The sequence below is a fragment of the Atractosteus spatula genome, chromosome 1 (genome assembly GCF_055471065.1).
Source record: "Atractosteus spatula isolate fAtrSpa1 chromosome 1, fAtrSpa1.hap1, whole genome shotgun sequence".
NCBI lineage: Eukaryota > Metazoa > Chordata > Actinopteri > Semionotiformes > Lepisosteidae > Atractosteus > Atractosteus spatula.
In genome coordinates this window covers 46,816,079-46,828,096 of record NC_142706.1, presented here as the reverse complement: position 1 = coordinate 46,828,096, position 12,018 = coordinate 46,816,079, and the positions used below count along the sequence as shown (strand labels likewise).

The following is a 12,018-nucleotide window of genomic DNA, read 5'->3' as shown; positions in this document are numbered from 1 at the left end:
TAACTTAATGCTTTGCTTCCTGTGTCACAGTAGTGTGAACTTCCCATCTGGGTTATCACTGCAACTGTGAATTGTGCTCACAATTGGCTTACCTGCTTAAATAAAGCAGTAAGGGCACACCCATTGTACTTAAAATAATATCTGGCCAATTAAGCCCTTCGGTTCAAGTATAAACTTTACCTTTTTAAAAATCAATTAATCTCAAGTTAGTCCTGGTCTCAGGTGAGGTCTGCATTTTGCTCCTAACCTTCATGGTTATAAGCCGTCAGTTGAGTCTCACGGGAGGCTGGTTGAATGATAATAAATTGGTAGGGAAAGAATCATGCAGTGTTGAAGTTAAAATACACTGGCATTCAACCAAAAGGGTATAGAAGTATTTAGAAACACTGACTTTTTGGGAGCCACAGAGAACACTGGACTCATTCAGGACCCAAATGTCTAGAAGGCTATACTGTAGGTGTGAGAGTGTTTGTTTCTGTGTCTGCCCTGCAACGGGCTGGCGGGACAGGGTATATCCTGCCTGGTGCCCGTTGCTTGCCAGGATAGGCTTCAAGCAACAGTCCCCCTCCTCCCCTTCCCCCGCAATCCTGGCTTGGACGAAGCACTTAGATGAATGACAGTCTAGAAAAAGGCTGTTTTCCTTCTGCAATTTCCTTCTATCTCTTTGATAAGAGAAAGAGAATCAAAGAGAAAGAAGCTAATGAGCAGCAGTAGACTATTCTCCCAACTGCAGAGCACTGAAGGGGTTAGGGGACTTGCAAGTCATGTCAGCAGCACACATACGATGCAGAACCATAATTAAACATTTGAATTATTGCTAAGGCCCGAAGCACCTGGAAGATTACCAGAATTGTTGATGGTAACACAGAGGTGAACTCAAGATTTTTTTTTCCTTCTTGAATGTCAACTTACTAAGGGACAAGGACTGTGATTAAAGGTTGACTGAACATCATGAGGTGCAAACATTGTCTGTATTTTATGTAAAATGTTTTCAGTCACTCATGGTACCAGCTTCTGATCAAGACAATAGTGGCTTTTACAAGTCGTGCACAAACATATGAACTCACATCAATGCCTTTCAGTGATTTTGGTTATGTACTTTAAAGCTAATACAAGGTTTCCTTTTCTATGGCTTCTTTAAACCCCTTTTGCTGTCTTTCTGCTTGTTCAGCACTACGGCAAGGTGGGCTTCTGCTGTCTAATAGAAAAACCTACTTCGTCATCATGCTTCCAGACCTCACACCCCTGAGTCCGCTCTTCTGCCAGACGGCCTGCAGTCTGAGGGTCAGCTTGCGAGACTCCCAGAGCAGGGAGCAGGCCCTGGAGGAAAGCCTGGCAAATGCCCAGAATGCCTTGCAGCATGTTGCTAACAAACTATACAGACCAGCGTCAGTCTTTGAGCCAACCTCTGAGGGAAGGATAGCCCAGTGGAAGGTGGGATTCTTTCCTGGTCAACAAATGGCAGTATTTGCTGTACAGTACAGAGAAATTATCACCAAAAAGGTCTTCCTGAAGAGATTTTTATCAGATATAGTTGGTTGTGTGTAACAGGCTCCAAATGCTGCACAGACCAAAGATTAAAGTTTAATTAAGAACAAAGTTAACAAAGTATGTCGGCAGATGCATTGGCTGTTGTTGACCTCAGAGCCACTTTTCTTGAACTGCCTGGAAACAGGGCAGCATTTTCAGCTGGACTCTGGTCTGGTTTGGTGAAGCCCCTTTAAAGCAGATAGCTCCGAGCTTCTGGTCCAATCCCAAAATAAATATTCATTATTTAAAAGGTCCTCTAAACTAGGCAAAGAATTAGCAAATCTTAAGAGAAAAAACCCCACTGGGATAGAAATACAATGGGCAAACAAATTTTTACTGTATGTAGAACAGGAGCAATTTACTAAACTCTGGCATACCTCTTCAACATACAATACATTAAATGTGAGGAAAAACTGGATTGTTAAATTATCAGGTATCAAAAACTGAGGAGAACTGGAATCCCACCCTGGAGAGAGTTATGCACACTGTACCTAAAACCACAAAAGTTTGATGAGCCACAGTGTTACAAACTGGTCAGACTGGGTTTGTTTATAAGGCTAATCCCACCTAACAACAGAACGATAAACCTGATGTACTGGAAATGTTGACTTAACTATGCAAATAAGGGGCTTACTAAGGCAGAAGGATCACGATAAAGTTTTGTGGACTGAACATTGTGAGGCACAAACGGTGTCTGTATTTTATATACCAGGTTTTGAATCACTCACTGCTCCGTCTCCTGATCACAAGGCAATGACAGCTTTTGCAAGTCATTCTCATATGAACTTGCATCAATGTCTTTAGTGTTTTTGGTAATGTACATTACACCTAACCCAAGCTTTCCCTTTACATGGGAACAAGTAATAGGTTTATTCCATGCTGAAAAAAAGAAGAAAGAGAACACAACGTTTCGGCCGTGGAGCCTTCTTCAGGTGTGAGAGAGACAGGGCAGTAGGCAAAGGTAAAGTAGCGGGAGAACAAAGGTTGGGAGGGAGGAGGAGTGAGAGGCGGGAGCAGGGGACAGAAAGAGAGGCCAATCAAGAGGTGTGAAGTCAGAATGGGTGCAGAGAGGTGTGAAATGAAACTTCCAATGAATGGAGAAAATTTAAAAGAACAGTAGTCTGTCGTTAAGGGAAGGGAGAAGGTGTGATCCTAGCTGCAGAATAATTTTAGTTTCGGTGGTCTTTCTGATGTATGAGTTTGGAAAACCGTCTTTGAGAACACAGACGGAGAGATTAGAGTGGTCGTGGCCGTCAGAGGTGAAATGAGAAACAATGGGCTTGGAGAGATCTTTAATCTTTACAACCCTGACGTGTTCTCTGAAACGGTCTCCGAGTCTCCTTCCTGTTTCTCCAATGTAGATGGCTGGGCATTTACTGCAAGAGATACAGTAAATAAGGTTGCTGGAGGTACAAGATGCTGTCTGGGTGATCCGGAATTGTCCTGAGGGGCCTTGAATGAGTGTGGTGGTGGCTGTGTATTTGCAGGTGATACAGCGAGCTCTGTTGCAAGGGAAAGTGCCTGGTGTGGATGGTTGTTGAGGGCGGTCAAGGGAGCTGTGAACAAGGAGGTTACGCAGATTAGGTTGTCGGCGATATGAGATGATAGGGCGATCAGAAAAGAGGGCCCCAATGGAGGGATCATCCTGTAGGATGGAAAAGTTGTGGTTAATGGTCCTGGGGATAGGAAGTGTGTTAGGGTGGTAAGGAAGCACCAGAGGAATGCGGTTGTTACGGCGGGAGTTCCTGATCGGGTTGATGGTCCGGGGGGTGTTTTTGGCTCGGGCAAGGGCCCTGTCAATCACACTGCTGGGGTATCCTCTGTTGATGAAAAATGACCCATTATGGGGAATGACGGTGTACAGAGATGTGATGTCCATGGTAAAAATGTAGCATTCGGTACCCTGAAATTGGAAATCATTAAAAAGTTGGAGCACGTGGTTGGTGTCTTTGATGTATGAGGGAAGATCTTCAACCAGCGGTCTCATGAGGCTGTCGAGAAAGGCTAAGATGTAAGTAGTTGGACAGTTACATGCTGATACGATGGGGCGTCCAGGGGTGTCCGGTTTGTGGATTTTGGGGAGGAGGTAAAATTGAGATACCTGTGGATGTTCCATGATGAGCCGGTTTGCCTCCTGGGGGAGCTCATTACTGCTGATAAGAAGAGAAATGGTGGATACCACTTCCTTTTGGTAGTCAGTGGTAGGGTCCTGTTGGAGAGGGAGGTAGGCAGATCTTTTCTGATCGCCCTATCATCTCATATCGCCGACCACCTAATCTGCGTAACCTCCTTGTTCACAGCTCCCTTGACCGCCCTCAACAACCATCCACACCAGGCACTTTCCCTTGCAACAGAGCTCGCTGTATCACCTGCAAATACACAGCCACCACCACACTCATTCAAGGCCCCTCAGGACAATTCCGGATCACCCAGACAGCATCTTGTACCTCCAGCAACCTTATTTACTGTATCTCTTGCAGTAAATGCCCAGCCATCTACATTGGAGAAACAGGAAGGAGACTCGGAGACCGTTTCAGAGAACACGTCAGGGTTGTAAAGATTAAAGATCTCTCCAAGCCCATTGTTTCTCATTTCACCTCTGACGGCCACGACCACTCTAATCTCTCCGTCTGTGTTCTCAAAGACGGTTTTCCAAACTCATACATCAGAAAGACCACCGAAACTAAAATTATTCTGCAGCTAGGATCACACCTTCTCCCTTCCCTTAACGACAGACTACTGTTCTTTTAAATTTTCTCCATTCATTGGAAGTTTCATTTCACACCTCTCTGCACCCATTCTGACTTCACACCTCTTGATTGGCCTCTCTTTCTGTCCCCTGCTCCCGCCTCTCACTCCTCCTCCCTCCCAACCTTTGTTCTCCCGCTACTTTACCTTTGCCTACTGCCCTGTCTCTCTCACACCTGAAGAAGGCTCCACGGCCGAAACGTTGTGTTCTCTTTCTTCTTTTTTTCAGCATGGAATAAACCTATTACTTGTTCCTTTGCAGCCTACGCATGCTGACACAGCTACCCACCTTTCCCTTTACATGACTTCCTTAAACCTTCTGTCACAGATGGTGACTCCTAAAGTTTAAGTTTGAAGCCGACCATGCCACCTGATAGTTGTAAGGGTGCTAGGTCTCTTTTCCCCCACAACAGAACCATCAGTGCATCCACAGACCAGACAGGACAGTTGTCCCACAAAATATCGCATTCTATTACAGTCTGTCAACCTATTACTCCAAGGTATCCCCACAACACAGCAATTTTTATAACTGCCCATATGACACACTTAACATATAACACAGTTAGTCACAGAACAGTACAAGAAACCTCAGCCCTTTGAAACCTATTGGCTTTGTGCTAGAAACCAAGAATGATAATGAACTTCCATAAAGAGTATCATGCAGTTCTCGGCTTTCCTGTCAGCTAGGAATTAGACAAAGTTGGGTTAATATCAAAGGCTCAGATAAGATAATAATGGACAGGATCAAAGCCCCGCAATGGCCCAGCTTACAATAGTCTGAAGTTAGATGATCTACCTGCCTTTTAACAGCAGCTCTGACCAACAGAGGGTGCTCATCTGTCTTCTGCATGTGTTTCCATTATGGCAGACAGTGTGCAAAGAACTGACTGCACCAAGAGACACTCGGTTCAGAGGAACTATAATTGACCAGTTCCACATTAAGAAGAAATTCTGTCCCCATGCTTCTTTTTAGTTATTAAAACATTATTTTCCTTTCTTGCAGATCTTGGCAGACCAGATTAGGGCAATTAAAACTAACAGTTGTTCACTGGGTCTGTTTAATATGTTGAATCACAGTGACCTGCACAAAAGGTAAGATGAACTCTATCCACACATAATGTTTTATTTATGACAGGCCAGAAAGTTTTTCTAATGTACCTTTAAATGCTATAATTTCCTCATATGTGATCACAGAATATTGTTGGCAGTAACTGAGAGATAAAGAAAGGGTTCTAACATTAAAGTTTTTAGAACAATAATATATTGTAAAGCAATTCCACTGCTTATGTCCCAACATGATCATCTTTCCTATAAAAATGTTCCACTTCATCTTACTGTACATCATCCTATGGTGAGAACTAGGCTGAGCAAAGAGCCTTCCTCTGACAACAGAATATCAGGGTGAGAATGCAGCCTGAATCAGTGAGGTTTAACTCTGGCTTATTCTCACGGGGATGAAGATTTGGCTGTAATATCAGGCATTGTGGCCAGGAGGATATTGTGCTGGCCTGGGACTCCTGATAACTTACCATAGTCTCAGTGCAATTCAAGACACTGTTAAACTTTAAAATGAAAAACCATTTTTAAATTACATGGAAACAGGGGAAACTCTGGGTGGGAGTGGTCACTGATAATTTTCAGAGGTCTTAGGTTGCATATGTGGACAAATGGTAAGTCATAGCCAATTATCTTAGAAGCAGTGTGGACCACTGTCCCCAGCTGTTTCCTCTCCTGAGTGGCTTGGTTTAATTTAAGTCAGTTAATACACTCTCAATTGCTGTCCTGTAAAAACGGACCATGCCTTCCTGACACAAACCGAACTTTCAGAGCTGCCTAAGGAAAGAGTCTCTGATGGGCTTTCTTCACTATCTGGTGTACGGTAGAGTGTAAATTGGTCTCCCTTTTCAAGGTGGAGGAGATTGCTGTACCAGGAACCTTGAAGGTATCTAGTCCAGTAAAACAGTCAGTGAACCTGTCAGCTGCCTCCAGCCTGCCTTTCATGATGTCACCAAAAAGAGAGCAGTTATTGCACTTTGATGAAATAAGTATGTCTGGTAACTCCATAAGCAGGGAGACGGAAAGATGTAAAGAACAGACTGGGATTTGATGATTTTATAGAAAAATGGATGGTTTAGTTATATCCTCAGAATATTCTAGTTGAATGAAGAAATCATCTCTTGCAATTTTAGGACTATCATTCACATCAGAATGATCTGTCCAGTAGTTTCATTACAATTAACTGAAACGTTTGCTGCCTCACAGCGCTGAGTTCAATTCTCAACACTGAGTTCACTGGGGCCTGAGTTCAATTCTGGACCTGGGGTGCTCTCTGTGTGGAGTTTGTATGTTCTCCCCGTGTTCATGTGGGTTTCCTTCAGGTACTCTGATTTCCTCCCACAGTCCAAAGACATACTGGTATGTTAATTGGCTTCTGGGAAAATTGTCCCTGGTGCGAGAGGTTTGTGTCTGGTGTCCTGTTCAGGCTTTTTACTGCCTTGTACACGTTCCTTGCTGGGACAGGATCCGGCTCCCTGACAGGTGACCCTGAATGAATTTGAATGAAGTGGTTAGAAAACGCATGGATGGATTTATCATCCAATCACCAGTTCTCACCAACATTTAATGTTACCTACATGGGCAAAAGTGGCACCTATATCTAAAATCAGAATATTTTTAGTTGTTGGCTTGTTTTAACCAAATGGTAACCAAAATTAGAATTTCAACAGAGTTCTACAACTGCAATCAGAGCTTTACATCGTCAAGAGCAAGCTAGATGAAGTCATCCAGTCAAGACTCATCTGTAGTACTCCAGTCATATTTTCCACCAAACCAGAAAAGGTGAGTGCCATTGGCTTAAAATTATTTTATGTGCCTTCAGTTCTATAATGTTGAACATCATGCTCAGTCTTCATTCAAATGCTTCAGTATGTACACTTCCAGAATTTACAACCAGTTAATAAAAACAGATCACTCGGGCTTTGTGTGAAATAATTTCTTCTCAAAGTTTACTTTCTATACATTTTTCAATGTCACAAATTGAAATGGAAGAAGACACAAATTTCTCAGACATACAGGTTTCATCATCATTATTGTCTACAATATAGCCTTTTTAAATTTAAAACACTCAAGTAATCAATGACAACAAGATGTCAATTACATGATTTACATACTTTCTTCTGTGATGATTTAAGGCATTACAGAAGGCTTTAGAGTTAAGGCAACTATACAAATTTCCATCCATCCATAATTTCCAATTAGATTTAAATGTAAAATGGGATCATTAGATTTACAAAATACAGTAATTAGAAAACACTTAAAAAATATTCTTATAATAAATCTACCTACCTCTATATTCCTCTACCACAGAGATAATTCCAAAGAATCAGATTATAACTGTGTTCATAGTTTCTTTCAGCTGATATACCACATACTGTATATCCATCCAGCCAAGTTCTTTTTACTTTGCCACTGCATAATTAGGTATCATTCATGTTTAGGAATCATCATCCCCCAAAAGAACAGTTTTAATTATTCGAGATATTTAAAACCTGCCACTGTCCACATGGAGAGGATTATTCCTATAGACCATTTAAAAAAAAGTGTTAAATCTAATTCTTTATTTAATCTAATTGGCAAATCTAATAAAAGATTAAATTATATTGCAATGTGATTCTCTTTCTTGTACTTTATTGTCCATGTCAATATATTTCCTAAAACACCTCTTTTATTTTTATAAAATATTGTATATATGTTTTCTTGGTTCTTATGTAAGTTAATTTCTGCTAGTATTTGTGGTCCTACTCTAGTACAGGAGAAAGAGTCTATCCCGAGCCGACTTCTCTTAGTTAAAAAACAGGAAATTACCCAGGGGTGGGAACTCTAATGCTTTTTATGGTAGGTCTGAGATCTTAATACAACACTGCTCTCCTCCTCTCAGGGTAGAGAGGTCTTTTTTCAGACCTGCATTTTGTCAAACTGTCAGATTCTCCTGGCAAGTAGTCATCTAGGCACTCACAAAACAGAAACAAACAGCAAGGTAGAATTTAGTGCTATACAGAGAGGACATACTGTAAATAGGAGTTGCAAAGGGTATAAACACTTCCTTTACAATAGCAACCTGCATGTCAACCACACTGCACTTTACCAGTAGACAATGAGGTCTTGTCATCAGTTTGGCATCATTTAGAACGAACTGCACTGAATAATGCAATACAATTATTACAAATACAATTAACGTACTGTATGACTAATGACTCAGTGTTGCACACTTTTGCTTCTGCAAGCACACTGACTTTGGATCAGAGAGATTCTTAAAATTTCATACCGAAGGGCCTTTTGGCAGCAATGCTGAAATGACTTAATGCCCCGCCCGTAGATTACACAATTGTCATGTCAGTAGAGGATTGTGGATATAATGACCTGACTTTTTGTGCCCTTATAGATAACGAACATTGGATCAGTTTTGCAAAGGCAGCATTGGAGCACTAGATCTCTACATCAATGCCTACAGTTTGGGACAGATGGCTACCAAAGTAGAGAAACAGTTTGACAACCTCCAGGGTCACCCTGAGTTACTTAAGATGGATTTTGTTAGTGGCCTAGAGCTGGCTGGGTATTGAGAGAGACCTAAACTGCCTAGGGTGAGAACATCCTCTTTGTTCTTTTCCCTGTTTAGGGCGAGCATAGGAAATTCTGAATAGGATTCCACAGTCGCATAGTGGCTGCCAGATGACTTCATAGTTACCATCACAACAAACGTGGCTAAAGTCCAGTGGGTATCCTTGTGTATTTCATGTAGTAGAAGCCTATATGAGAGTTTTAATGTGACGCTCTTGTCTACATATAAAAGGAACATGATCTTGATAGGTAAATGCTTTGGGTTCGTGTAACTAGGAGGGTCTGACATGACAGGAAATTTCCAACCTGTTGCCCCCTTTCTTGACTTAAGAGGCAATGAGGCCCTGGCTCATATTATTTTAAATATTCAGCTATTGAGGCCCTGGGTCTGAGTTTTCAACATGATCAGTCTTTCTACACTTGAGAGATGTCTTCAATGCCAAAGTTAACAAAGATCAGGGCCTGAGACACAGAGCTAAACACTTTCTTCCGGAGAATTAAAAACATAATAAATCAGTAAGCAGTTCCTCCCATTACCTCAATGCCTTTTTGGCATTGTTTGTTAGGAGAAAACGCAAGTCACCACCGATCAAGACTCACTTGGGGAGAACCTTAAGAGGACATCAGAGATGATAGTGTTATCTTTGGAAAACAGTCAGCTGTTGAAGGTAATGTGATTTGCTTATTATGTAGATTACAATATTACCACAATTCCTAATAGGTATACAGTCAAACCCCATATTTACTTTACTGGTATTTACGTTTTCCCATTATGTACGTCATTTTTCTTCCAGTCCTAACCAAAACAACGCCTCCTCAGCTGCCGGCCGTCCGCCATTACTGTTTCAGTGTTTGTGCTGTACGTTTGTCTTTGCGTGCGTTGTGCAGTTTTTTTAATCGAATATGTGTTTTAAAGCCTAACATGGAGTGGAAGATTGAAAGGAAGACCATTTCCCTCAAAGAAAAAGTATCTATATTATGTGAGGTGGATTCTCATGTGTGAACGTGGGTTAAATTAGCGAAATGGCTGAATATCCCGAACACTATTGTGAAGAATCGGGGGAGTATAAGGAATAATGTGGCGAAGTGTGGACCGATGGCTAAGAAGGGAAAGTATGTGAAGTCATCTTAGAAGAGAAGCAAAAGTTGGGACCTACCTTTATTGAGACATTAAGTGCTGTGGAAACAGTAAAAAAAAATACTTGTTGCACAATAGTGGTGAAGATGATGTTTTTAAGAGTTTGTATAGACTTGAAAATCATATTCATGATATTAATGCAAAGAAAATCCAAACAGAATAAAAAATTGTACTTTCTTTCATTAATAAATGTAGCTTTTATTTATTTTATCTTTATTTTCCAATAGAGAAAGGCAAAACTTGCACTATCCTAGTGTGCAAATGTGCAAACCTATTCACAAAGACAGTTGTAACTCCTGCAGAGTGCTTTCACCAAGTACAGTTGCAAGTCTTTGCTAGCTTTGAACACCCACTTGGTGCAATTTCCTACCTACAATATCTGAGGGACCCTACAAAGAATTGTGAAAATATGCAAGGGTGTGAATACTTTTCCTAGGTACTGTATGTCAGTTTTACTCTCTAGGAAAAATGCAATCTTGAACAGTCTGTCCAGGATCTTTCAGCACACCTAAAGATGACAGAGAAAAGCAGAGAGACACTGGAGTCCGAGGTGTCAAATCTTCAGTCAGATCTCTTCCAGGCACGATGTCAGCAGCATGCACTGGAGAAGGAAAAGCTCCAGACAGATACAGAACTCAGAGGCAGTAGACAGGTAATTCTTTCCTTCTTCTAATCTTTTTTCTCAGTACAAAGCCCACATATAGCTTTATTTTCCTTTATTTTCAGTAAACAGACACCAGTAGTTTAGTGACATTAATTCTGCCCCAGTATGCCCCTGCACACAAAACAGATTGTACCCCAAATTTCCTTACACCTGCAATTCAAGTCAACAAAAGGAACATCTGCTATGTTGAAACCCTGGCTAAACTGCATTAACACTGACCTGACATCATTCCAGACATTTGCCTGTGCTCTATGCAAAACCTGGTCTGTAGAAGTTTTGAGTAAAGCCAGAGTGCTTGCAGGTGTTCACAGGTCTGATCAGAAAGGGCCGTCTCCTCTGCCATCTTGGTGCACGATAATGCCAGTACATCCACACCCTACTGTACAAGCACCTGTAGTGTTACGGGTGAGAGATACAGGTTCTCCTGTGCTGGATTCAATGCACAGATGTAAAGATGGGACATTTGCCTTATAGCAGGTGTAAGGATTCTTGGGGTTTCCGCCCTTGCTGCTCCTGCCCTGCCAGTTCGTCCTTCACTGCCTGGGCGTGAACCCGGGTCTCCGGCCGGCTGAGCTAAAGGAGACCTCCATCAGCCTGGGTGGCTGAGATCCCTGGTATACTCAGGGGCATATTTGTTGCACAGGCCCCAACCTAAGGTAGGTCTGTCTTTTCCATATCAGAAGAGACAGACCCACACCCCTCTGCCTGCTTTTCTCCCTTCTCACTGCTGAGGAGATGGTCTTAGGCTCAGAAGAGAAATGGTAAGACAAAAACAAAAGCAGAATTACGTCCTAAACAACATAACCAGACCAACGAATGTCACCAGAGTTCCAGAAATCTCTGTTGCTTTTAATTTTGTGTTTTTGTTACTTCTTAGGTTTTTGGAATGACAAAAAAAGGCCCATTTCTGGTAAAACTTTTAAGAGTTTCTAACATTATTTCATCTAGGTCAATGAAAACATGTTACACAACTTAACGTTGCTGCGACAAAAGATGATGTCATCTGAGAAGCAGATTGCTCAACTAGAAAGCGAGCGGAACATCTCCGCTGTCAGGATCAAGGCACTGGAGTCGGAGAGAGAACAGCTGATCCGTCAGAAAGTTCAGCTTCTGGAGCAGCTGAGGATGAATAAATCTCCCCAAAGTGGGAATTGGGACTCCAAACATGAAATAAACAGGTATCTTACTGTTTTTTTTCATGTGGAACATTTTATTTTCCTGAAAAAGTTCTCTTTTTTTCATTCACTTACAGCAGACCTTTCCTACTTTGGATGGGTTTAACTCTTCCTTGCTTCCTGTTTCATTAAAATGTTTAGAGTCA

The 12,018-nt window shown here is 41.7% G+C and overlaps 1 protein-coding gene across 1 annotated transcript in view; it reads left to right on the top strand.

Annotated features, from left to right (window-relative positions):
* The first annotated feature begins 1,224 nt into the window (after positions 1 to 1,224).
* Positions 1,225 to 12,018, top strand: part of LOC148840973 (uncharacterized) — a 30,069-nt gene continuing 19,275 nt past the window's right edge. The window contains exons 1-6 of the mRNA XM_088920741.1: positions 1,225 to 1,434; positions 5,282 to 5,370; positions 7,005 to 7,116; positions 9,462 to 9,563; positions 10,497 to 10,685; positions 11,646 to 11,875. Of these exons, the coding sequence (XP_088776867.1) occupies positions 1,225 to 1,434; positions 5,282 to 5,370; positions 7,005 to 7,116; positions 9,462 to 9,563; positions 10,497 to 10,685; positions 11,646 to 11,875 (932 nt within the window). The remainder of the gene's footprint in view (positions 1,435 to 5,281; positions 5,371 to 7,004; positions 7,117 to 9,461; positions 9,564 to 10,496; positions 10,686 to 11,645; positions 11,876 to 12,018) is intronic.